Raw genomic sequence first — 27131 nt, 5'->3', positions numbered from 1 at the left:
TTTATATAAGGGCATGACAATCTTTGCAGTTTTATTATCAAACTCCTTTCCTAATGATCCCCAGCATAGAGTTTGGTTCTTTCTGTTTAGCTGCCATGCATTGAGTTGATATCTCTATGGAACCATCAACTAAGACGCCTCTTAAATCCCTTTCCTGGTCTGTGACTGATAGTTGACTGGACCTCCTGTAGCGCAGTATGTGAAGTTTGGATTTTTTGCCCCTATGTGTGCCATCACTTCCTTTACATTTTGCTACATTGAACTGGCATTTGCCATTTCTGAGCCTTTTTTTTTTACTCTCACCTAATTTATCAAGGTCCGCTTTGGAGCTCTTCGCAATCCTTTGTGGTTCCTTCACCACCCTACATAATTTGGTATCATCTGCAAACTTGGCCACTTTCACGCTTACCCACCCCCCCTACTTCCAGGTCATTTATGAATACTAGGTTAAAAGAGCACTGGTCCCAAAACGGATCCTCTGGGGGACAATTCCACTCCTCACATCTCTCCATTGTGAGAACTTCCCATTTACACCCACTCTTTTGTTTCCTGTTTCTCAAACTTTCAGTTTCTAATCCATAGGAGGACTTCCTCTTATTCCCTTCATTGCTGAGTTTTCTCAACAGTCTCTGGTGCAGGAACTTTTGTCAAAAGCCTTTTGGAAATCCAAGTAGACAATGTCCACCGGTTCACCCCTGTGCACATGCCTGTTTACACCCTCAAAGAACTCTAGTAAGTTTGTAAGATAGTGATTTGCTCTCTGGCAAACGCCTATGCTGACTCTTTTCTCAGCAGGTCTTGCTTTTCTACATGTTTTATAATTTTATCTTTTAATGATAATAGATTCTCACTGCTAATTTACCAGGAACAGATGTCAAACTGACTGGTCTGTAATTTCCCGGGTCCCCCCCCTAGATCCTTTCTCTAAAGATTGGTGTGACATTGGCCATCTTCCAGTCTCTTCAGGGATGGAGCCTGGGATTTCTCAGGGATAAGTTGCATATTAAAGTGAGAAGGTCAGCAATCTTCATGCTTGAGCTCTTTAAGAACTCTTGGGTGAAATGCAATCTGGGCCAGTGGGATTTGCAACATTTAGTTTATCAATGGCTGCCAGAACTTCTTCCTTGTCTACCACTATCTCTCGCTTAGTTCCTCAGATTCGCCTCCTACAGCTTTCTGGTTCAGGTGCAGGAATTTTCCTCACCTCCTCTTGGGTGAAGACAGATGCAAAGAATTCATTCAGCTTCTCTGCAATCTCCCTGCCATCTTTTTAGCACACACACACTTTGTTCCTTTGTCATCTAATGGGCCTACCTCAGCTTCCCTTGCTGGCTTCCTACTTTTGATGTACTTGAAGAACTGTTTGTTGCTGGTCTTGATGTTCAAGCAGCCATGCGTTCCTCATAATCCTTTTGCCTCCTTAACAGCCATAACTTGCTATTTCTCTTTGCCACCATTTGTGTTCCCTCTCATATTCTTCATCATGGTCAAACTGGACTTCCATTTTCTAAAAGACATTTTCTTTTTTTTCTGATAATTTCTCAACCTCTCTTTGTTAACCATGGTGGCTTTCTTTGACTGGGTGCTGCTCTTTTCTAACAACCTGTGGAACACATTCCAGCTGACCTTTTATTACTGTGTTTTTAAATAACCTCCAAGCATCCTGGACAGTTTTGACTCTCTTTGATTTTCTCCCTTTCAGCTCTCCCAAGCACTATCCCCCCCTCATCTTTTGAGAAATTTCCTTTCTTGAAGGCGAATGTAAATTCATACATTAGTAGTTGCCACTTGTTCAAGATGCTGAGATACTGAATCTGACAGCATTGTGGTCGTGCTGTTCCCTATCGCTCAAACAACACTGGACTCTCTCCCTGCACCAGGTGTAGTCCTGGGTCCGCCACATATAGAATTAGATCTAGGATCACTCTCCCCCTGCCTGTCTCCCATCAAACCATCTGCTCTGTAAGCCACAGTCATTTAGCATATGTCCAGGGAATGCTCTCTCTCCTTACTTCATGACCTGAACATGCATTTTTCTCCAGTTTATATGGGGGATAGTTAAAATCACCCATTACCACTTACATTTTTGTTTCTTTGTTGGCCTCTCTAATTTCTTTTTCCATCTCAGTGAATCCTCTTGTGCACTTTTGGTCAGGGTAATGATAATATATTCCTAATATTAAACTGTTCCTTCACACCTGGTGCATTGATATCCACAGTGATTCTGTAGGGGAACCAGCTCCCCTTGCATTGTCTATTTTATGTGATACTATGCTCTCTTTGATGTAAAGTGGCAACTCCACCCCCAATGCTCTGTCCTATCCTTCCTATAGAGCCTGTAGCCAGCCTGGTATAACAAGTTAATCCCACTGGTTCTCCTCATTCCACCTTTCATGTCTCTGTAATACCCACTATATCAAAAATCCTCCTTCAAAAACTCTTGTAATCTAGCTCCCCCATTCTTAGGTCGAATGCTTCTACTTCATTAGCATAGAGACACCTGTATACTCCTGTCTCTGTCCTTAACCTGGGATTTATGTGCTTTTACCCCTCAAGTCTTTTTTGTAGACACTCATCCCTTGTCACATGCACATTGCTATGTTCCCTCGCTTGTATGTGGGTTGATTTAGAAAACCTCCCTCTCTGTCTGCATCCCCATAGATACTGTATTCCAACCCAAGTCACCCCAGCTCCTGGTCGGCTTTCCCCCCCAGTGATCAGTTTAAAAGCTGTTCTGCCACCTTTTTAATGTTGAGCCTGTAGCAGCCTGGTTCCTCTTTGGTTAAGATGAAGCCCGTCCCTTTGTACAGGCCTGCCTTGTCCCACAAGGCTGCTCCCCTAGTTCCTGACAAATCTGAAACCCTCTGCCTTACAATCTTCACCAATTCTCTCATCCATGCATTGAGACTTGTATCTCCGCTTGCCTAGCTCTGGCCTCTTGGCAAGGTGGTGGAACGGGTAGCATTTCTGAGAATGCCACCTTGGAGGTCCTGGACTTCAACCTGTTTCCTAGCAGCCTAAATTTAGCTTCCAGAACCCTCCCCAAGCCATTTCCCAATGTCGTTGGTGCCACATGTGGGACTACAACTGCTGACTCCACCCCAGCACTGTCTGCTAAAGCCTATCTCCAGACGTAAGTTGACATCCGCGCAACCTTCGCATCTTCAGGCAGGCAAGTCACCATGCGGTCATCACGCCTCTCACAAAACTCCAACTCTCTTACATTTCTAATGATCTGAATCACCTACTCACGAGGAGCTCCCCTACCTCCTTTGTATCCTCAGTGCGCAGAGGATAGCTGATCACCTGTTAAGGAAGGGATCCCATCTAAGTTGGCATCTTTCCTCACCTCAGACTGGCAACCTCCGTCCCCAAGACCTTCTTTCTTTATCTCCATGACATCTGAAGAGATGTCACCTTGCAGTGGGACCTCGGGCTGTTAGGTCCCTGGAGCCCTCCACTGTCACCCCTTCTCTGCTCCTTTCTCAGCTTCTCCAGGTTCGTGCCACCTTTTGGCTTCAAGGAGAACGCACACTGCCTCCTCTTTGGAGTGCCAGGAGAGCTCATTGCAGCGAGGGCACACCCACGACTTCTGTCCTAGTGGCAGATAGTCATACATGTGACACTCAGTGCAAAACACTGGAAAGCCCCCATCCCCCTGCTGGCTTTCTGCCTTCATATCTGATTTGTTTAGATAGTTAAATATTAAGGTTTTAGTCAGTGCCCACCGGAGCTATCTGCACGTACTATCTGTCAAATATGTCCTTATTAATTTAAAAAACAAAAAAATGAAATTGAAATTGAGGCTCGCGCCGCTGGTTCCAGAGACTGAACTAAAGCCCCACCTCTCAGGAGCCCAGGACAAAGAAGAAGAAGAAGAAGAAGAGTTTGGATTTATATCCCCCCTTTCTCTCCCGTTGGAGACTCAAAGGGGCTTACAATCTCCTTGCCCTTCCCCCCTCACAACAAACACCCTGTGTTTGTTGTGAGGAACAAGAGATGAACTCTGTTAACCCCTGTTAAGCCCCACCTTCCAGATTCAGCAGCCTTAGCTCACTGGAGCCTTACAAGGAGAAAAAGAGATAACCCCTGTTAAAATACACTGTTTTAAAAGCTGTGGCTTTGAGAAAAGCCCTCCAAAATGAACACCAGCAGGTCACTCTGCTCTTCCTGGCCAAGTCTTCTCCACTGCTGCTACTCCTCTCTGCTGGTTCCAGAGACTGAGAAAACACGCGTCACGTCTGTTCCTCACCAAGCTCCTGCAACCTGCCAATACCTGTTTAATTCAAAACCGTGCGCCCTCCCAACAAAATGTGCTGGCCACGTGATGCTGCTTTAAGTCAGGCGGACAGCTCCTGGCAGCCTCTTCCAGAGGCCTCAGCACCAGATTCCAGAATTAGTGAGTCCTTATTGCTCAAGTGAGTCCCTGGTGGGTTGGCGGCCAGAGAAGATCTCTGACTGGGACACAGCCAGGGAAATGCCTCCTCCCTGCCTTCCAGTGCCCACCTGTAGCCGGGCAATCGTTTGCTGCAGGCTGCAGAACGACGTCACTTGATGTTTTAGCTCATCGTCCTCCAGCGTCTCGAGTGTTTTCTGTAGATCCAGGTTCAGCCTGAAAGTCAGACATGAGAATGCCGTCGTCAGCCTGCATTGGACTTACACCATACTGATCTTCAGCAGCAAGATCTACTCTGCCCACCCTTCTACCCACAGAACCAGGAGCGGAGTACCAGGTTAGGTCCTTCAGCCTGGTCATAAGAACATCAGAAGAGCCTTGCTGGATTATACCATCCTGTCTCATGCAGGGACCAACCAGTTCCTTTGGAGATCCGAAAAACAGGGCATAGAAGCCGAGTCTTCCTTGTTCCTGGGACTGCGGTTGACTTTCTCTGAACAAGGAGAGTCCCTTTAGTCCCCATGCCCAGTAGACACATAGGGTCCATGAATCTGTCTACACCATGAATCTGTCTACACCTCTTTGGAAACTGCCTGTGTCACTGGCCATCCTGACATCCCCCTTGCAGCAGATTTCACATTTTAATCATTTGTTGTGTGAAGAAGTTTATTTCCCTTGGCCTGTCCAAGTCACACGTTTCGCTCTGAAGTTCCATCTGGACCAGGACCAAAACAGTCACAAAGACATGGAACTCCAAACCATTCTGAGCACACGGAACGGGGAACTTACGCTTCGTGCTGCCGGAGCTCCTCCATCTTAGCACTGGTCTTCTCGAGCTGCTGCTCCAGCTATAGAAAAAGACATTTTAGGTTGTGAACCAAAGTGCTGCTTAAGTTGCACATTAAGTGGACAACATGCCAACCTGGGGGCAGTTTTGCCGGGGAGGTGAAGCTGGATCCGGGAGACTCTGGGTTAGCCTTTCAGTGAGCCCTGCTAAATATTTATAAAGGATCTGCTCTCCACTGGAAAGCCCGTTCTAGATCAGGATGAAAAGGCCAACGATAAAGGAGCGGTGAAGGCAAAATAGCAACCTAGCAACCCTGAAAAGTCAGCTAGAAAACCTTACATTCCCGTGCCCCTTCTGTGAGTACAGACTCCTAAAGCTTTCAAAGCTACAAGCTTTCCCCCGAACCTTGTCTTAATTCTAATGATGGAAAAGCCACCAAGTCCTGCAGAAAGATACCGGCACACACACAGACACCCAAGTGAAAACTGCCGGTTTGGAAAGAGCCTCACTATAATTATCCTCTCGCGCATCTGGGCGATCTGACCAGAGGCCTCACTCAAGCCACAGCTCAGTTTCTCGTTCTCCTCCGCCAGGGCCTGGTTTTTTTCCATCAGGGACTGCAGGTTTTCTGAGGGGTCTCCGCTAAATCAAACAAAAATGTTTTGTCGGGGGGAATCAGGAAAGGCCAGAGTCCCAACGATATGGAGATGCTGGTTGATGCAGAGGTACGGATTCAAAGATCTCAGTCCGCTAACAGTGCAAGAAGTTGTTGGGTCCAAACCAGTGTCTTTAAAATAGATAAGCATCTCTTATCCAAAGTTAAGATGGAGGCAGAGACTACGCAGTGGTACAAGAATAGATCTTGAGAAGTATGGAATGCGTTAGCAGTCCTGGTAACTGCAAGATGCTCTTCTCCCAGGCTTGAGCATCCTCCACACAGGGAGCTGGGTGCTGCTTGGCCAACAAGGGAGTTCTGACCATAGATTTCCTGGCAACTGCTAGAGCTACCCGGAAGTGACAAGGGTTACTCTGGAAATCCCCAATTCTTGTAAACAGAGGAGATTTTATTATTCTTTTTGATCCCACTGCACACTCTGTCCTCCTCCCCCTTTCCTGCCCCCAAACCTAGCTGTGGCCAGCTTCGCAGAAATCAAATTTAACAAAGCAATGGAAACAAAAACTCTCAAATGCTAAAAACAACTGTCTCAGCAAACTGACGAAAATCCTGTTGGGACCATAAGGGCCACTGATTCAGAAATCTTACCCAATAGACACTGGCAGCGTTCCACCATGAGCCTGCAGGAGTAAGACCTGGAGCTGTTGAACCTGGAAAAGAGTGGGTGGTTGCTGTTCATATAATCTCTTGCCATTGGTTTATCCTTGTGCCCTGTAAGGAATTCCATAGAAGCAGAAATAAAAGGCTCTTTGGTGAAAAAAGACCGTTTATTCAGACATCTTAGAAAGCTCAAGTACACGCAGTGGCAGGAATGACACTTCCCGCCAGAAGCACAGGTTATAACTCTATTCATCCCATCCCCCTCCCGGCTTCCCATGGGAACGGAGACCTCATCTCCCGCGCAGAGATAGAGTCTCCGCTGATGAAGCTGGCCCATCGCCCGGGCTGTGGAATGTACTCAAGCAATAGGGGCGGCTGCCCTTACCATCAACACCCTATTGAAACCTTTACACTCTGCCTCCCTTTAAAGAAGACCCCTCCCCAGGTTTATGAAAGGCGCCGTGGAAAGCAGAAATAAGGGTGGGGGGGCCAATATTTTCGAATAAACTCCATTGATTATACCGCAGAGTGAATATCCCCCACCCAAGAGACTAAATATTGCAAGCGCTTATGCATTAAAGCGAGCAGTCCAGGGATGGCTGCCATAATTTCAGAGTAGTGCTTGTGGCCATCAATTATAGTCGGCGGGGGTATCTCCGGAGGGTCGTGCCAGGCATCGGAAGCGGGAGCCGCCTTGAGCAAACTGGAATGGAAGACAGGATGACTGTTACTAAGAGAACTAGGCAAAGCCAATCGGCAGTGACATCATTAATCACTTTAGTAACTCTGAAAAGGTCCCATGAATCTTTGCCTAGTTTGAAAATTTATGCACGCCTCTGGAGATTTTGGTAGACAAATACACCCAAGCTCTGGCACACGCAGAGTGAAAATCCGAATGCTTATCCGCTTTGCAGCTTTGGGAGTCCTTAGCCTGTTGTATAGGCATGGTCTGGACCGCATTTCCATCCCTCGGCTAGGGATGAAATCCATTGTTGAAACTCTGAGGATCCAAAGCTTGTCAGCGGGTAGTTGCGGCAACGGGCGGAACGAAATGCTTACCTCAGGACGGCCAATTTCAAAGGGGGTTTTCTTTGTCACCGCTATGAACCGCATTGTTATAGGCATGCATTCGCAAACGGAATGAGCTCGCACTTCTAAATTGTCTTGGTGGTAGTTGGTGTAACAACGTAAATACTCGCCTCTTAGGGTTCTGTTCGCTCGCTCTCTGACTCACCGCCACTTTGAACGTGGTAGGGCGGCGACCGCCGGGGCGGCCCTCAACAACCCCAAAACGCCTTCCAGAACTTTGAAATGAATTGGGGGCCGCGGGTCGGAGACCACCTTTAACGGGCGGAGGTAGACGGGCAAACATGTTGAATGAACAGCCGCGGCTAACTTAGGAGCCGAGGGGATGGAAGCACATGGAATAAAAAAAATGGGCTTGTTTGGAAAATAAGTCCACCATTACTACCCACAAGACTCGCTGGTTGCCAGCGACTCTTCGGCAAATCTGTAATAAAATCCATGGAGATGACTTCCTAAGGGCGGAGGCCACCGGAGAGGTTTCAACAGCCCATGCGGGCTTTCCCCGAATGGTTTTGGCTTCTGCACAAACAGAGCAACCTTTTAATATACTCACCACGTCCTTGGCGATTGCGCCACACCAGAACTGCATTTTGCTATGGCCAAATGCAGAGTTTTCAGAAAGCCAAAATGTCCAGCCGAAGCGGGCATCGTGGCAGGCTTCAAGAACTCTGCTTTTATGGAGGGGAGGCATCGTACTCAACGACTCCTCCGCCAAACTCCATTCTCCAAACGCAATTGGGAGTCACTTCTCTCTCCGCTTTGGAGGCTCAGGGCAGCCCCGGCCTCCCTCGAAGTTCCCGCAGAGGAAAGGAGATACGAGACTGGGAATGGGCGGTGAAGGGAGGAGTGGACGTTTGAGATCGGGTGACAGCCAGTCCTAACTGGGAGGGGGAGAGAACAGTGCGTGGAATGTCTCGTAAGGCAGCTCCACCCCCTCCTCGGTAGGCGCGAGAGCCGCCGGCCAGTCAGCTTTATTGGTTTTCCCGGGGAAAAAATGGACTGTGAAAGAGAAACGAGAAAAGAAATCGGCCCAACGGAGTTGTTTGCTTTATGACATCTCTTGAGCGGGGGGTGGAAAGAGCGGCCAGGTTTTTTGTGATCCGACTCAAACCTGAAAGGGGTGCTTTAGCCCCTCCAGCCAGTGGCGCCAAGTGGGAGAGTGCTACTTCTTTGATGGCTGCAGTCTCTTTTATTCCCCACAGTCCAGCTTGAGTTCAGCACCGGAGAATTTCTTTGATAAATAAGCACACGGAACCAGCTCTACCATCTTTATTTTTCTGCAACAGGGCTGCCCCAAGCCGCTTTGTCCGCGGCATCCACGCGGAACTACAAACGGAGATCTGGGTCAGGGTGCTTTAGATAGGTCTCGGTGCGGGTAAAAGCAGACTTTAAGAGCTGAAAGGCTGCTCTTGACATTCTTCAGACCAGGAAAGGGGCCCCGGCTTCCTTGGCGGACAGTGGATCTTTACCCTTAGTGCTGCAGAGAGGTCTGTGAGAGGGAGAGTCAGCTCCAGCGAATTGGGGTATAAAGTCACGACAGAAATTAGCAAAACCCAGAAAAAAGATTGGAGTTCCTTTTTATGGTTGGTGGGGGCAGGCCATTGGAGGACCGGGCCAATAATTTTAGCAGGATCCATTTTTTTAAGCCCCTCGGGCGTAGATCCGTAACCCAAATAGTCAATGGAGGTCTGGTGGAAACAGCATTTGGAGAGTTTGGCAAAGAGGAGAGTTGTTGAGCAAGCCGCTTCAATACTTCCAACCAATGCTTCATGCCTCTTCTATGGTTTGGTAGGAATAAATTAAAACGCCATCTAAGTATACCACAACTCCCTTTGTGTACAATAAATCATGGAGAATCTTCGCTGATGAGGGCCATAAAGCCCCGGGCCCCACTTTAACCCGAATGGCATTATTAAGTATTCAAACTGTCCAAACTTTGTGTTAAACGCAGTCAAGTGGTTCATAGCCTTCAGCAATTCTGACCCTGTAGTAAGCTTCTCTCAAGTCTAATTTTAGTAAAGATGTTCTTTGCCCAGTGCATCCTTAAAAAGGTCCTTTGATCAAAGGCAAAGGATATTTATTGGACAGGAGACTGCATTGAGACCTCGATAATCTGTGCAAAGTCAGAAGACCCATCTTTCTTTTTTACAAACAAAACGGAGCAAGGCGTGTGTGTGTTTGGTAGCCCGGCCGTGATGAACCCAGGCTGAAAGCAAGGGTTCTTGTCCAAGAAGGCACGGTTCCTTCTCCTCATTGGGACTCATACGGTAGATTCTACCTTTGGGCAGTTGCGCCTCTACTGTGATAACGCATTTTGGCAGTCAGTGTCTCTGTATGGGGTGGCAACCGATCGTGATTCTTGCTCCTGAAAAAACTCTTGGCTAGATCTTTGGTACGTACCGGTGGGATGCCAATAGAATCGGGAGCAATCAGCTGATGAAGCCAGGGAGGTGTGTGTGTCAGGAGAAAGCTGAGTTTTCCCCCCAATCTCATGTGTGTTCACCGCGAGGGAGGGTCAGTGACCCTAAGATCCGTTCTTTCCAAATGAACTTTGGTTCATGTAATAACAACTATGGCATGCCCAAAATCATGGAGTGCCTATTTGGCCACTGGCGCCAAAATAAAACTAATTTTCCCTAAATGGTCGGCTAACGGAGGAGAACCGCCAGTGTTTTGAACTGGGCCGGTCCTTCGCTCCTCGCCAGAGGGCTGCCGCCCATTTGGGTGAACGGCATGGGCTTTTAGCTAAATGGAATTTATCCAGACCTAGCTCCTCTGCCACCTGGGGCCGCGATAAGCAATGGGAGTGTTTCAATCTACAAGGGCCGAGGCGTACGCGAAAGGCTGTTTAGCCGGGTTACTAGAAACGCTTTGACAGTAATGTAGAGCGCTTGCCTTCACTCACCGCCATTAGGAGTCGGACTCCATATCCATGGGGGTTGAAGAAAGGCAAACAGCTGCTTCCCCCTCCTCTGGGTCGCCTTCGATGACTGCCTCTTTAGAAGAGCTCCGCCGGAGGCGGGCCCGACTTGCATGGTGGTTTGGCAGATGGGGTGCGCTGCTGGCTGGAGCTGCTAGTTTTTGTTTCTTCGGATAGCTGGTGGCTAGATGACCTGGTCCTCCGCGAGTAAAGGCACAATCCCAGCTCTATGACGGCGCTCAGAGGTGGTCTCGGTAGCGGCGGCTTTTGCCTTTGCGGACGCAGCGTGCAGGTTTCACGTGGGCTGCCTCCGGCATCGCAGCCGTGATTCCTGCTTTTAGACGCCACCTGGGATCCTAACTGGATCCAATCCTTCAGCAATAGTGCGAGGAACCCGAATTAAAAAACACCGCTTCACGCAGCTTGCCGTCAATAGCATCTGAGAAGTATTCGCATTTCATGCGCTCAGGCCACTAATGAGGGAGCTCCAGCAGCCGCCGCATCGGAATTAGCTGGCAAATTCTGGCAAACGGTCGGTTGTTCTGCTGGATAGTTTTGATGGTGCTGGATAGCCCCATTTTCGCGCCCGGATCTTTAAAGCGCGCTCTGGCGGTTTGGAGGAATGCGGGCACCGCATGCGAGAGTCTTCTATCCTTGGTAAATCCAAAAGGGTCACAAAACCAGTCGGGTTGCTGCCCCATCCAGGACTGAGCCGATGTCCCGTATTTTTTTTCGCTACCAGACCGGGTATAAATCATCATAGTCCTCCATGTGGTACCGAAAGCCAGTAAAATGAAGTAGGGAAGCCGCAAGCGGTCCCACCAAACGCGGGCAGGTATCGTAATGGCCTATAGTAACTCCCTTTCCACGGCTCTTTGCGCCGTATGGGCGGCGGTAACGGGTTGAGCAGGTATTAAGCGGGCCGCCGTGGCACAAATGGGGCCGGAATCGGGGGCGGTATCAATGCCGCATTACGGAGCGCTTAAGTGGTGGACCCAGCCACGCTGCCCCTCTGGCGCCGGCAGTATCAGTAAATGGCGCATAGACTCTAACTTTGGGCTTCCTGGTCTGTTGCCTCCTGGTTCCCTCTCCAACGCAGCGCCAGCTCTCTCTCCTTGCGTGGTCAATGTATCCTGGTGCGCATGCAGGGCTGCTTTTTCTCGTCGGACTTTGTTTTCAGTTCGCCCCGTTTAATAGCTGCAGTAAGCCCACTTTGCGTGCGCAAGGCCTGAACGCTTTCGCGTTGCCGCTGTAAATCCAGTCTGGAGTGTTCCAGGACCTTATCATGGACTGACAGATTCCGCGATATATTGTCGTTTGAGCGCGATCTTCGGTGACGGTCCAACTCGAGTTGGACCCCTGGCGCTACACCCCGGGTCCCTCTGCAGGTTTTCGCGCTCTTGCTGCAACAACTGTGCCCGCTCCTCCTCCCAGTATAGCTGGCGCTCACGGGTCCATGCTTCTTGGGCATCTTGCAGTCGCCCAATTTCCTCATCCCAGTTCTCCCTTCGATGGGAGAGGGAACAGATCCGGCTGGGAGTGCAGGCTTTCTTCGGACTCTTCGCCGCCTGGTTTGTGACATCGGAGACAATCGTGAAGCCACCGGTGGCTCCTGGGGGTGCAGCCGCTGACCCGGGATCAGGGGGGTCCGGATCGGAAGACGGCACGGACACCCCTCCTAATCCCAGGTTTAGTCCCAGTGTCCTTCGGACGGGCCCCAGTGCTGTAAGCAGTGCCACGGTGGTTCTTGGGGAGCATCACTAGTAACAATACGAAATCCAGGAATCGCTCAATGGACTCCTGGGTTGCCGTGATGAAAGGTGGTCAGGCCTTGCCCCTCCATGACAGGTTGTATCTGAGGCCGGTAATCCATACGAAAACGGTGTAGAGATCCGAACCGCAGGCGCTCGATCCATAGACAGCGCCCCAAACGCATCATGTGGGGGTCCCCATGGTCGCTGCCACGCCGCCCCTCGCTCCACCGGAGTAAAGGCTATCTCGCGGCTGATACGAGGAAGGGAACGAGTCACCAGCGAGGCCTCAGTTTCTCCAAGGTTCCTCCAGATTCAGAAGGGAAAGGTCGGAGCCCTCTTTGGGGCTGCTAATGCACCTTCCGCAGTAATATTCAACCTCTCCATGCCGAGACACCAGAGGTCCACTGCACTAGGGATATAGATGAATTAGGATTCCTGCCACAATGTAAGGAATTCCATAGAAGCAGAAATAAAAGGCTCTTTGGTGAAAAAAGACCGTTTATTCAGACATCTTGTGAAAGCTCAAGTACACGCAGTAGGCAGGAATGACACTTCCCGCCAGAAGCACAGGTTATAACTCTATTCATCCCATCCCCCTCCCGGCTTCCCATGGGAACGGAGACCTCATCTCCCGCGCAGAGATAAAGTCTCCGCTGATGAAGCTGGCCCATCGCCCGGGCTGTGGAATGTACTCAAGGTTAGGCGGCTGCCCTTACCATCAACACCATTGAAACCTGGCCGCCCATGGGGAGGGGAGAGGGGCATAACGAGGCAGCCCTGGGCAAACTGTAGCCCTGGGCAAAACATGAGTTGGATGCCCCCCCCCCCCCCATGGCCACCCACCACTTACTCAAATTTTTGGGGGGGGGTGGGGGGGGGGGGGGGTGGGGGGGGGGGGGGGTGGGGGGGGGGGGGGGTGGGGGGGGGGGGGGGTGGGGGGGGGGGGGGGTGGGGGGGGGGTTTTTTTGCACCAGGACATTGGTGCCTTCAGGGGGTGCATTTTTAGACATTTCAGCATATCATCAGGAGACCGAAATTTCAGCATATCATCAGGAGACTGTCCTTATGCTACTCCCCAAATTTGGTGAGGTTTGGTTCAAGGAGTCCAAAGTTATGGACTCCCAAAAGGGGTGCCCCATCCCCCATTGTTTCCAATGGAAGCTAACAGGAGTTGGGGGCTACAGTTTTGAGGGTCCATAACTTTGTCCCCCAAGAATCAAACTGCACCAAACCTGGGGGGTATCATCAGGGCAGTCTCCTGATGAGACTCTGAAAGTTTTGAGACTGTGCCTTCAGAAATGTCCCCCCCCCAGCCTGCAACCCCCATGGACAGCAATACAGAAAACTCAATGCAGAACAAAGATTCTTGGGCAAATTTCTGGGATGTTCCTGCAGGGGTGCATTTTTGGATGTATCGGCACCAAAATTTCAGGATATCATCTGGAAACTGTCCTTATGGTATCCCCAAAGTCTGGTGCAGTTTGGTTTAGGGGGTCCAAAGTTATGGACCCTCAAAGGGGGTGCCCCATCCCCCATTCTTTGCTAAGGAGATGGGGGCTATCCTTTGAGGGTCCATAACTTTGGACCCCCTAAACCAAACTGCACCAAACTTGGGGGGTGCCATCATCTCCAGATGATGCCATCATCTCCACAACTAAAGAATAAGGACGTGACCGGGCGGGGAAACCGGGAGAGCGGAGGGGACAGAGACAGGGGGAAAAGAAACGTGGACGAGGGATGGGGGGGGGGAGAAGGGGGGAGGGGACTGACGAGAGGGGAGAGGGGAGGAAACAAGGAAGGGAGGCAAGGAAAGGAACAGCGGAACAGCGTCTTCCATGGGACTTTGAGCAGGGGGAAGTCAGCCTGCCACCAAGGGAGGAGGGACGCAGGACTGGAAAGGGGCCAGGCGTGGCTCCATCCTGTGGCTAAGGGCCTTGATTAATACCAGGCCCCCAACCACCGGGACCTCAGGCTCGGATAACACCACCCCGGAAAGGGAAGGAGGGAAGGTGCAAGCCCCCACACCGCACCCCGGGGAGGCGGAACTCCACAGGGCTCAACACAGCTGTCCGAGAGCAGGGGCTCTCCCCTCCCTGCACCTCGCAGAGAGCCCCAACCAGACTGCAGCTGCGGGCGCTCCGGAAAGCGAGAGCTCCGTGGAGGCAGCTGGTGGCAGCCCTCATTCTTCTGCCAAGGTCGGCAGCAGCGGAGGAACGGCGGGCCGCCTTCGAGCCTGGCCCCAGCAGCCACCTGGCTGGGACCGGAGGGAAGACAGGGAGGGAAGACAGGGCCGGCAACAGAGGTGGCGGCAGCAGTGCGGCATGCGCAGACCTGGCTGGATTGGCCGGGGTGGTGGGCGGGGAGGGGAGCTGCACCCACGCAGCAGGACGGTGGCCCCGGCTACAATAGGCGCCTGAACCGATGCTCGGAACCGCGCTCTCAAGTTTTGTACACAATTTCCCTCTCTCTCTCTCTCTCTCTCCTCCCTTTTTAAACAACAGTGCCAGCATCATTTTCACAAATAAGACAACCTCCTGGTTATTTCTGCTGGCGGAAAGCTTTGCCGCTGTCAGATCTGATGGAGAGATGTAGACCTCTGTGAATAATCTAGGCAGGCTAATTACGGCGAGAAGGAGGGAAGCAGGGCAGGACTGAGGTGGAGAGGCAGGAGCTCTATGGATTCGGCAAGCTATCCTACTTTCAAAGGTCAAAAAGTATCTGCCACTCCAAGTGCCCTCCCCCCCTCCATGGAAAGCGGGTCCAAATGGCTCCCTGGGTGCCAAAGGTTGCCGACCCCTGTCCTACGCCATTTGACTCCAGTCTCTCACTCTCAATACAGTGCAGTCTCTCTCTCTCTCTCTCTCTGTTCAGTGTATAATATTTCCTCTCGCTGAAGTTCTGCACACCCTCTGATTCAGGTTAGCTTAGAGGGACTCCCTGACAGTCTCCAGCACAAACCGTTGTTTTCTACCAGTTCAGCACACACCCTGCTCTGTCACACTCCAGTGTCGACCAATCGCCCTGCCCTTGCATCCCCCTTTCACCCCACTTCCTTCTTGGGGCCAGCATGGCGTAGTGGTTAAGAGCAGGTGCACTCTAATCTGGAGAACCGGGTTTGATTCCCCGCTCTGCCACTTGAGCTGTGGAGGCTTATCTGGGGAACCACGTTAGCTTGTGCACTCCCAACACATGCCAGTCACAGTTCTTTGGAGCTCTCTTCAGCCCCACCCACCTCACAGGGTGTTTGTTGTGGGTGGGGGACGGAAGGGAAAGGCGTTTGTAAGCCCCTTACAGGACAGAAAGGGGGAATATAAGTCCAAACATTGTCTCCTATAATTGACCTCTCATTTTAAAGGAACATACACACATAGAATTTTAAAACGTTGCAGGTCCCCCCCCCCACACACACACACGGGAAGCTGGAGCCAGTCACCAAAGCAGCGACTGCAGCAACACACTTCCCTGGGCCTTGCAGTGGTGGCGAACCTTGGGCACTCCAGATGTTATGGACTACAATTCCCATCAGCCCCTGACAGCATGGCCAATTGGCTCCCTCTCTTCTCTTCTCCGCTCCACAGACACAGCACTTCGTACCTGCAGTCTTAACTGGTCGATCTCTGCTGCCTTGGGGTCAACGTTCACTATAGGTCTGTTCTTTATTTTCCTGGCCCTGTCGGCGTAGCGAAGCGTGTTCAGAGTCTCTTCCGTGTTGGAATCCGCCGGGCTCACGCAGGCGATCAGCAGAGTGTGGCTGTTGCCCCCCAAGGAATCTGGAGAGGGGAATGAAGAGGCAAAAGCACGGGCCAGTAAAGCAAAAAACAAATCCTTTTGGCGATTTGCAGCAGTAAAGGGGGGGGAGGGTAAACACAGGCACCAGGCAACACTCCCAATGGCTTGCATTCCACCCTTACCTTGCAAGAGGCGTGTGAGCTTCGAGTCCCTGTAAGGGATGTGCTTACATTCATCCCCGAGAGCACTGATGACATTTCCCAGGGAGAGGAGTCCTCTGTTGATATTAATTCCTGAAAAAAAACGCAGAACCCTGACCTCTTGGCTTCCCGCCAGTAACAAAAGCCCCTTTGAAAGAAGCTTGGCTGAGAATTCCCAAAAGCGTTTAACATTAAGTGCTAAGAGAGCAGCAGCGGCGTAGTGGTTAAGAGCAGGTGCACTCTAATCTGGAGACCAGGGTTGAGCTGTGGAGGCTTATCTGGGGAACTAGATTAGCCTGTGCACTCGGGCCAACAGAAGGGCCTCAGATTTGAAAGTAGACACTGTCTCCTCGACATGCCAGCATTCAAAAGCAAGAATTATCCCTCTTTGAAGAAGCAAGAATATTGACTAAAACGATCGCTGTCCCCATCCAAGTGGCCGTCACACGAACACATGAAGCTGATTCACACTGACTCAGACCCTGGTCCACCAAAATCGGTATTGTCTGCTCAGCAGGGTCTCACTTGGCGGTCTCTCACATCACCTATGTTTGCCTTTGAAGATGGCGATGCCAGGAATCGAACCTGGCACTCTCTGCACGCCAAGCAAAGGCTCATCGCCTGAGCCACAGCGCCTCAAGGAAACAAGCCCACGTGGCTGCCCAAAAGTTCATTCCGCTCACCTTCTTTCAGCCGCTCTCCTTCTGCTTTGGTCTTCTTTTGTCCTTCTGAACCTGCCAAGTCCACGAGGTGCAGCTTGGAATTGAAGCTGAGATTCCTAAGGCAGACGAGGAGGAGGTTCAGTATGAAGCTGGGCTCTGAGGCTCACTCTTATTCGCTAGTTAACATTTTGGATATTAAGCCACAGCTCATGTCAGCCAATTATTGGCTTCCAAAGTTCTGTCCTGCTGGTTCTATCTTTCAAGTGATGCAACTCTCTCCCACCCCACCAGAGTAGTTTAACCCAAAGCTGCTATGTTCATAAACCTGCTTTCAACAGGCCACGCCCTCCCTTGCTTACACGTCCTGCTTGCTTCTCTGTTCTATTAAAATGGTGAAGATGGCGTGGGACCTGGACGACTGCGTGTTCATTGGTGTGGCAGCCACCGTCCGAGAATTGTTCCCCTGTTCCAGGCAGACGACCGTCTCTTTAGCACTGGTCACCACGTGTTCGGTCAATCCCACAATCTGCATGAAGAGGAAAAACGGGCTGCTTTCCGTTCCCACTCTTCCCCTTCTTTGACGGTTTCTTGTACATATTGCGCTTGGCTGCATTTTTGTCTAGACCCTCTTCCGCGAAAATAAGACCTCAAACACCCCCCAACTGAACATCCAGCCCCACTGGTCAGCCTGTATCATGAAGCACCATCTGTTAATTCTGTGACTGGCTTTAAAAGGGTTTCTCGCTGTGTTCCACGTTATGGCGAGGCACAGCTTCATCGGGCCAGAACACTTAGGATCAAGGATGCAAATAAAGCGAAACGGGAGAGCTAAGGGCGGCACATCAGCACACAGCAATCCACATTTGTGCCCATGACAGGCCAGCTAGATTCAAGTCCACCTGCACCTTAAAGGCCAGCAAGATTTGGGGAGTCAAAGCTCCCTTCGTCAGACACCTTGGCCCCTTCCGCACACGCAAAATAATGCGTTTTCAAGCCACTTTCACAACTGTTTGCAAGTGGATTTCGCTATTCCGCACAGCTTCAAAGAGCACTGAAAGCAGTTTGAAAGTGCATTATTCTGCATGTGCGGAATGAGACCTTGACTCTCGAAAGGTCTGTGAACAGAAGTCGTGCCTGGTCTCTCAGGTGCTACTGGACTTGCATGTAGCTCTTCCACACAGACCAACATGGCTACCCTCCAAAAGCAGTCGGTATTTGTCAGGGTGCTGAAATGTACTGGGGCTGTATTGAGACAGAAGGGTACTTATCCCAGATTAGCTATGGGACATACCAACAGAGTGAGGGGGGGGGGGAGATCTTCCTCTTTGGGAAGTGAGAGCTGCAGTGCAGATTACGAGGGACCTAAGCTACCCTCAAGTAAACTCCTTGTTGTCGGGGGCTGAAGTCGCGCTTCTGAGTCAGAAGCAAACATTAAAATAAATTTTGTTGGGAGGAGCGGAGATCTGTGTTGTGAGATCCCCAGCACCACAAGCCAAGTTGAAGACATCAGGATTACCAGCACCTACACTGATTGCAGCTTAAATAAAGATTGAAAGCAGACTTTCAGTCTATCAAAGTCAGCACCATCCTCAGACTGGCAGTAACTGCCAAGTGTCTCAGATAGATGCCTTCTGCATCACCTACAGCTTAGATCTTTGTAACTGAAGACTGGAAAGACTGAGCCTGCATGCCAGGTAGATGCCAGGTAAGAGACCACTAGCTGCAGCCCATCTCCATGGTGGACGGCACCCGGCAGCCTATGTTATGCTGCCGATTCCCCTCTAAACATCGAGGGCCAGCACAGAAGCCCACCTTTATGCCTTTCTTGGGGTCTTCACGTATGCTGATCTGAGCTGAACGTTCTCTGGGCGGGGCCAAGAGGTCCAAGATGTCTTCGTTGTAGACCTGAATTTTTTTTTCCAAAAGAGAGGGTTAGGTCTTGAAATCCAAAATGGAACACAGAGGAGCAACAGGGAAAGGACACTGCAGGGCTAGTTTTAAAGCTGCACCCAGGACAGCAACAGGCCTTAAAGGAGACAGATATGTGGAAACAAACAAAAGCTTTTACCTCTAAATAGGAGACTTTCAGGGAAAACTGCCAGTCCACGCTCCGTTCCATTTCGCCAAAGAGCAGTTTGATCACTCGGGGGATGGCTCCAACAGTGGGGTCATTCCCTTGGTCCTCTGTGTAGGCCCCTCCCATAGAATAGGTCTTCCCAGACCCCGTCTGCCCGTAGGCCAGAACTGTGGAATTGTAACCTGCGGAATTAAGACCAGGAGAAACCAGAAAGGGTCATGTGCGCAAAGAAAGCAGAAGACCTTCCTTATCACGAGTAAAAATACGGCTGAAGTACGTGATGCCTCCAGGTGGAGCAGTTTTGGGAAAATGTGCACAATTGCTGCAGATTACGTAGCGAAGGACAAGAAACGTACATGCAAGGAAAACCACCACGTACGAGAAGAAAAGGACTAGAGGCGGAGTACAGAAAAGCATACACAGAAGAGAAACGGCACGGAGCATGAAAGACAAACAGAGTCAAGGAGAAGAACAAAGGAGTTCATACAATGAAGAACTTCAGAAGCAAGCCCAATTAGCGACGAAGAGCGTTACCATAAGAAAGCAGAGGTGTTAGGGAGTTCCTGCCAATTATGTTACTCTTAATTATGTGCAACGGTATGACACATCACTAACACAAAGGTCCAGCGGGGGGGGGGGGGGGGATGGGACTTCCAATGCAGCAAAAAGAAGTGAGGCCATTTTAGATGCAAGCGAAAGGAGGAACATCTCACTCTCAGGACACAAGAACTTTGAAGACATATCCCTCCCCCTCCCCCACCCCCACGTCTTAACCGGCACACCCTCTCACCTTTAAAAATGCCTTTCACAAGGGGAGCAATGCAGGTATTGAATACTTCCTCCTGCTCAGTAAAAGGGTCAAACACATAGTCGTAGGTAAAAGGTTTGTCGTTACCCCAAATTACCTGTGAGGAGGAAGGGGGAGAGAGTGAGGGTTACGTTGCTGCCGTTTAAAAACTCACCGCTGTGGAACAATGAGGTGGAGCTGGCCTTAACGGCTGACTCAGGACCCTCCAGTCACCTCTGATCCCCCCCCTTAATATGAGAGGATGTTTTGTAACACACATGACACCCACCCACCCCCCGCTTTCCCGGTTGTTTTCCCCACTCCCTCACTCCCTCACCTGTCTCAAAGTCATCCTCCTCAGCATCTGGCTGCAGGAACTGAATCTGTTTTTGGCTGCCCTTAGCTTTCCAAGCCCCCCCCCCCTCTGTTTCCTGCTCTCCTGGCAGCCCTGTTGCCCATCGTCAGCAACGTGAGAGTGCCAAGCTGGCTTCTAGCTCTCCCCCTAAATGCCGCTGTTTCCTGCAGCGCTTCCTCAGGCCGGACTGGGGGGCCACTCCAGTTGGCCTCCGCTGCCTTTTGGAAGCTTGGCACCCTTAATCAGCAAGGCGACAGGGCTGATCCCAGGTGCCCATCTGAACCACATCTTGTCCAGATGACAGACGCACGTCTACTGCAGCACCAAGACTATTTCAGACTTAGTCAACATGCATCAAAACATTCCAGCTGCCTGTTTTTTTTTCACCTGAGGTTGTCCACGGACAAAAGACAAACACATCTGGCAACCCTCCTCCGTTTCTTTGGGGACAAGAGGGCGGCACCGGAGAGCCACCCTTACAGGGATCGCCTTGGCGTCTTCTTTTGACATTTTAAAAGAGGATCCTCCTGAAAGGAACCACAGGATAGGACAACATTATTTCGATGAAATAAACCCCCGGTTGCGTTGACTCAGTGGTGGCCCTAACCCTATCAACCACATCTTTGTATAGCAAGTTCCACCCAAACACTTACTGATTTGTTCCCCTCCCTAGGACATGGACAATATATACCCCACTAAAACATTTCCTTCTCACTGGACACAGTGTGTAACAGACTTCTATTTCAGGTTCCTCTTCATACCTTCTGTTGAACAGCCAGCCTTACACATTTTTGCTGGTTTAATTTTTCCATTTGTAAAATTAACATCATTCTCTTCCACACTAGTCTTAGAAAACAGGTTAGAAATGTTAAACAAAATTAGTTGGCTCTAATTACAGGGTCTTCATATTGTCACACAAATCAGCTTCATCCACTCTAGATTAAGGTGACCAGATTTTAACATTGGTAAAGTGGGACACCATTGACGGGGGGGGGGGGGGGGGGGTTCTTCATTAAAAATTTGGTGCTTGCCTTCTCCCTTGGGCAGAGGGGGAGGCGGCGGCGGCATGAACATCTGGGGCACCAGAGCTGGACACCCCTGCTTTAGAAGAATTAGGGGGTTACTCTAGTGCAGTGATGGCGGACCTTTTCGAGACCAAGTGCCCAAACTGCAACTCAAAACCCACTTATTTATCACAAAGTGCCAATACGGCAATTTAACCTGAATACTGAGGTTTTACAGGTTCTGGTGAGTTTTCCGGGCTGTGTGGCTGTGGTCTGGTAGATCTTACTCCTAACATTTCACCTGCATCTGTGTCTGGCATCTTCAGAGGTGTATCACAGAGGGAAGTCTGTTACACACTGTGATATACTCTGTGACTTCCCTCTGTGATACACCTCTGAAGATGCCAGACACAGATGCAGGCCATGGGCCCTGTGATCAATGGGCAGAGAAAGCTTGATGGGGATGGGGGGAGGGGGAGAGGGCAGAGGGGGTTGGCTGCTTGGTGCCGCCGGCTCCCGCACCACGAGAACAGGCGGCCCCAAGCAGGTTGCAGCCGCCATTCCCCGTCTGCCCCAGGGAGAAGGTGGCTGCCTTCTCCCTTGGACAGAGGGGGAATGGCGGCGACCTGCTCGGGGGAGATTCGGGCACACACGTGCCTGGCGAGAGGCCGCCACGTGCCAGCTGTGGCACGGGTGCCAAAGGTTCGCCATCACGGTTTTAGGCTGATAGTTGAATTTAACAAGATGCATCCTGAAGACCGCCACCCGCCGGCAGGAGAGGAAAAAATCTGACTTACTTGTGCCTCTTCAGCGGGGGAGCAGGGAAGCAAGCTGCAATGGGCTCTTGCAGCGGACCAACGGATTACCACCAAGTTTGCAGCTTCGGTTGGCTTGGCTCCCTCTAGGGAAACTGGAGCCCGGGGCAAAATGTGAGTTTTGTACTCCCCCCCAATGGGCGGCCACCCTCCCCCACCACAACTGAAGGCCACCCTCCCCCACTATGACCAAAGAACTATTTTTTGCACCGGGTCATCTCAAAGTCACCATCACATTATGGAACATGCCCCAACACAACAATGGTCCATGCCACACAGCAGAAATTTTTTTTTTAAATGTAAAGTATCTTTATTATATATTTTTAAATCCTTTGTCAGTAATAAGAATCTCAGGAAACTAGACCAGTAGGCCTTCCACATTTTGTTCAGTCTGAATTCCTGTCCTATGCTTTTCTATGGCTGTATATGTTGGAAGTGAAAGTCTTTGCGCTGTCTCTTAGCCTCAGGCTTCAGAAGGGAACTATAGCGGGTCAGAGAGATAAATAGGTCAGGGCACTGAATATCCTTCCTACAGCTCTGATGCTATCCCTCTGATGTCTAGATTGCTACACTGGGCATCTCCCTTCCAACTTACACCACCTCTCCCTGCTTTTCTCCATCTTGATACCATAAGGACCGGACACATCTCCTGCATCTCTATCCACCCTGGACTAGATTAGAATCCTTTTCTGCTCTTATTCTGTCTAGGACAGAGTTTCTTACAATAAACGACTCATATTAGTTTTACAAACATAAAGAGACTCCATGTATAACTTGTTTCTCCACGGCACACAACCAGATAGACTCTGCTGCATTTTGTGCCTTGAGTACTCTGCTAATCTAATATTCCTTCAGTGGGACAGGCAAAAATTCACTGAATGCCATTCAGCCCATTCCTGCATCTCTTGGGAAGTTTGGGCAGGAGGAGAGATGGTGGTGGGTTTTAACCTGCTGAATTTCCACTTGCTGTGCAACTAGACACATGACCACAACTGTTCATTTTCACTGTATAAGCAAACACCTGTCTTGCAGATACTCAAAGCTTATTACAAAAATTAAAAATGAACACTGCAATAAAAATATGTTCAATAAAAACTCTCTAGAAAACTTGCACAGGCATTAAAAGTTCTTAAATTCCTAATAAAAACATCATCTGAAACAGTTATATTTTCCACATAGTACAGAATGATAGAATCGTGGGAACCTTCCTGACCTCTTTGAGAAGACCATTCTATCAAGTGAGGCCCACAACAAAGAGTGCTCAGGTATGGGCAGCTGTGGATCTTACCTGTTCGCAGGGTGCTGCCTTCAAAAGGTCTCACTCATCTCATACGTAAAGCTATTTCTGAACAGATAGTCACCTAGGGTGATCAGATTCACCCTAGGGTGACCTTTGGAAAAATTTGTTGGTCTTTAATGTGCTACTGGACTCAAACTACATGAATCACATGTTCTACATTAAGTCAAACTGGTTGGTATGTTCATGCTTGCTGCTTGGGAACTGTAGGTCAATCCAGGAATTTGAGAACATGCACCAGTATGAGAGGTGCCACCAACTGATGAATGTCATCTAGTGCACAGCACATAGCCCAAATTATGCTTCCCCAGCCTCACCCCCATAAGTCATACATTGAAGCAAACCATTAAATTATAAGCATACACCAGCAATGTGTATCTAGAGACCATCAACCATGATAATACTACTAATCATAAACACAAACAGTACTGTTTATATTAAATAAGTTATCTATATGATCGCAGAGGATGCTTGACTGGAGAGAAAATGGGCTTTGCAAGCGAGGCAACTTTGATTTCTTAATGTGAAAAATCAAAGCGTCACTACTTGCAAATGCAAAACTAAGCATAGTATCCCAACGTTTGTTTCTATATATACTAATCAAACAGTGTCTACATCCAGCCTGGTAGAAAGAGTACTAGCTGTGTGAAGCAGAAATCCTAGGACACGTTCCTAGGAGTAAGCTCCATTGAATAAAATGGCATTATGTCTGAGTAGACTTGCTTAAAATTGCTTCCTTCATCTGTTGTAAGACATATCACACCGTCATGAATCTGTTTTTTTTTAGGTGCCACAAGATGCCTTTTTGGTTTGCTGCAGCAGTTGAGAGCCTGATTTATACATGCATGGAAAGGAAATTATATATGTGCCATGCCAGATTGCAGGTGGAGGATCACACTTTGAGATGTTCTTTATGCTAAAACTCCTTGCAAACAGGAAACAAGCATTGCAAAAAGAGAGTGGGTTAGACATTTACTTTGCTGAACTAGCTTTCCATTTGCATGTTTTGTTTTTTACATGCAGGAACATACAAAAGTTGCATCCTCCATGTGCGGTCCACAATGGTGAACTCCATTCCAGAGAGGGGCTTACTTCGTTGCAAACTTGCACCAGCCATGCAAACTGGTATTTCAATTTTCCTAGAACCAAATTTAATGGACCTCTCTGGGGCTTACTTCTGAGTAAGCATAAAGAGGCCCGGGCTGGAGAAGCAACAGTAGGGAGGCCCTGGATTATTGGAGAGAGGGATGTGAGAGAAAAACGTTGCTTTGGGATTCTGGGAGAGGGGCGCAGAGCACTTGAACCCGACAGCACTCCCTACCCACCTGGCTTCCCCCACTTACAGGAGGGGGCTCGTTTTGCACTGTCACTCGGCTCCATCCTCTCCTTCACCAGCCACTCTGCTAGTTCTCCAGCACCCACCCACCCCCTCCCTCCACCCCCTTCAGAGCAGTGGTGCTCAGGGCTGCTTTCTCCTGCAGCAGCCTGTGTGAAGTTGCAGCGGACCTGCCAGTGACCCGAATCCCAGTTTTTTTTGAGGGGATCGAGTGGCAGGGCAGGGGGAGGCCAATCCCCCCCAAAAGGACATCTCCCTAGCTTTCGTAGGCATCCCTTTTTGAGCATCCTCAGCGCCCCCCCCCCCCCAATTCCATATCCAGGGATGACTCCCTGATAAAACTGCAGCACAATATAGCGCAGATCCTGCGCTCTGCACCAGGACCCAGACAAACCCGCAACGGTTTGGGCATTCCTCAGGCTCTCTCTCCCTCCCTCCCTCCCTCCCTCCCACACACACACACTGAACCGGCTCAGGAGGAGGGGGATCCTAGGATCGGGATGATTCAAGTCTCTCCCAAGCTTTGAATATCAGAAGGTGGAGAGATGAGGCCACCGGCAGCCCTGCCCAAGCCAGAGAGGCTGGCGGGAGGCAGGGCCAGGGGCCAGGCAGGCTCTGCTGGGCAGAGGTGTATCTAGGCAAACTGGCGCCCCGTATGGGTGGCCACCCTCCCCCACCACGACCAAACAATGATTTTTTGCACCAGGTCATTCTAAATCACCAGCACATTATAGAACACGCCCCAACACAGCAATAGTACATACCACTCAGCAGAAATCAAACATTTAGACAATTGTTTCAAAATGCTTTCAAAATGTTTTACTACTGCTGTGAAAACGTTTATGGTGTTATATCCAGCACCCCCAATTGCCCCTGAGCATTGGAAACACAGCACAGTGCTGGGAGGGAGGGAGGGGACATTCTTAATCTGGAAAAGCTTCAAGGCCACAGTGCGATAAAGCAGCCATCCCTAGGCAGAAGGGAAAGTAACCACCACATTCCTCCAAGCCAGGCAGTGCAAGTGGGTATTAAGCATGTAACTCTCTCACAAATCACCCCCCCCCAAAAGATTTGTCAGCATCATCTCTCACAAAACACTTTCCAGCCCCAGTATAACACTTTTCTAGACAAAAGGTACCCGAGGCAGCTAAAAAAGAAATTCAAAACAACACCACCAACAACAATAATTAACAGCAATGTTGTAGAATGAAACCAGTTCAAGTCCACTGAAGATTTTCTCAACATTAATTTAAATTTAAAACTAATTTCCAATCAGCAGCCAACAGAATTCCAATCAGCAGTAATGTGGTCCTGTTTTTACAACACCAAAACCCAGAGACTTCCACTGGGGCCTAACAATACTAAAGCAACCCAGGAACACCTTGCTAGAAGATGTGGCCCCTGAAATGGCTGTCAAAGAAATGGGGGGATGAAAATACAAAGGGGGGGGGGAGAGATGCAGCACAGTCCTGCCTCCAACAGTACAGTTGAATTTTTACAGGATATGTTGGGGAGGATGAAGTCAAGGTTTCTCTCCCCTAATTTCATGTCCTGTACTACCCCCCTTCATCTCCTGTCTGGGAAAGGTGGAATTCATATCAGCAGACACTTCATAGGCTGACCAGAAAAAGGAAGGGAGGGGAAGAGAGACCCTAGAAAAGCATAGAGTCCAATCACAGGCTTTGATGTAAAAAGCCAGAGCCTTGGTCCAAGGCACAAACAGAGGCTTTGCATGCAGAAGATGCCAAATTAGGACTGCCAGCTTCAGGTTGGCAAACTCCTGGAGTTGGGCTGCCAACCTCCAGGTGTGGCTAGGGAACTCCTAGAATTACAACTGATTTCCAAAGGACAGAGATCAGTTCCTCTGGAGAAAATGACTATTTTGGAAGATGGCTGAAGTCTCTTCCTTCTCCACCCCCCCCTCCCCCAAATCTCCAGGAATTTCCCAACCCAGATCAGGCAACCTGGCCGCCAGGGATTCCCCGCATGCCAATTTCCCAGCAGGGATTTTGGCCCTTCTTCCTTGTACCAACCCCCTCATCGTAAGGCAACTAGCTGGCGTCCCCATCACCCCGAAGTTCTCATCGGGGTTCTCCAGGGATATGGCTCTCCTCCCTCCCCCCTGCAAGATTAACCCCCCATAAACCTCCCAACTTTCTTCTCTCCTTGCGCACCCCGCACCTCTCCAAAGGTCCTCCATTGCTAGCAACTAGTAATAAGATTATTTCAGCAACTTTTCCGGGGAGAGGGGGGGGGGGAGCCAGGGCAGGGGTTTCCTTTCCTTCCACGTAAGCCTTTCGATTTCTTCTTGGCAACTGGGGAAAGTAAGCGGACTGGGGTGCCCCAGTTTGGGAGTTTTAAGATGCTGGTGATTGCAGGGGGAGTGTTTATCTCTGCATCTGCTTGCTGCCCCTCCATGAAATTCTTATGGCGGCTTAGCTTTTGCGGCGGGCACAGGAGGAGGAACCGAAGCTTACGCCCGGTGGGGAGCAATGGGAAAATAGTTCTTTTCCGCGTCTTCGCTCGGCTGGTGCCAGGCTGCATTGAAACCCTCTAGGGAGAAGTCAAAGCTGCACCAGAAGTCCTGGGCTCTCTGCCTCACAGGCTGGCAGGGGCGCTTGTTGCTTCTCCTGGAGGGTTTCACTGTGTC

The 27131-nt window shown here is 50.0% G+C and overlaps 1 protein-coding gene across 1 annotated transcript in view; it reads right to left on the bottom strand.

The window, feature by feature from the left end:
• Positions 1-20546, bottom strand: part of LOC125445765 (chromosome-associated kinesin KIF4A-like) — a 28930-nt gene extending 8384 nt beyond the window's left edge. Inside the window, exons 1-12 of the mRNA XM_048519087.1 lie at positions 20417-20546; positions 19678-19792; positions 18879-19069; positions 18623-18715; positions 17170-17336; positions 16832-16926; positions 16131-16241; positions 15814-15989; positions 6448-6509; positions 5693-5825; positions 5186-5244; positions 4507-4612 (exon numbers count right to left, since the gene is read on the bottom strand). Of these exons, the coding sequence (XP_048375044.1) occupies positions 4507-4612; positions 5186-5244; positions 5693-5825; positions 6448-6509; positions 15814-15989; positions 16131-16241; positions 16832-16926; positions 17170-17336; positions 18623-18715; positions 18879-19069; positions 19678-19792; positions 20417-20539 (1431 nt within the window). The 5' untranslated portion in view covers positions 20540-20546. The remainder of the gene's footprint in view (positions 1-4506; positions 4613-5185; positions 5245-5692; positions 5826-6447; positions 6510-15813; positions 15990-16130; positions 16242-16831; positions 16927-17169; positions 17337-18622; positions 18716-18878; positions 19070-19677; positions 19793-20416) is intronic.
• Positions 20547-27131: the final 6585 nt, after the last annotated feature.

This window comes from Sphaerodactylus townsendi, linkage group LG16, assembly GCF_021028975.2.
Source record: "Sphaerodactylus townsendi isolate TG3544 linkage group LG16, MPM_Stown_v2.3, whole genome shotgun sequence".
Taxonomy (NCBI): Eukaryota; Metazoa; Chordata; class Lepidosauria; order Squamata; family Sphaerodactylidae; genus Sphaerodactylus; species Sphaerodactylus townsendi.
The sequence above is the reverse complement of the archived record's forward strand: the minus strand, read 5'-3'. Positions and strand labels throughout refer to the sequence as shown.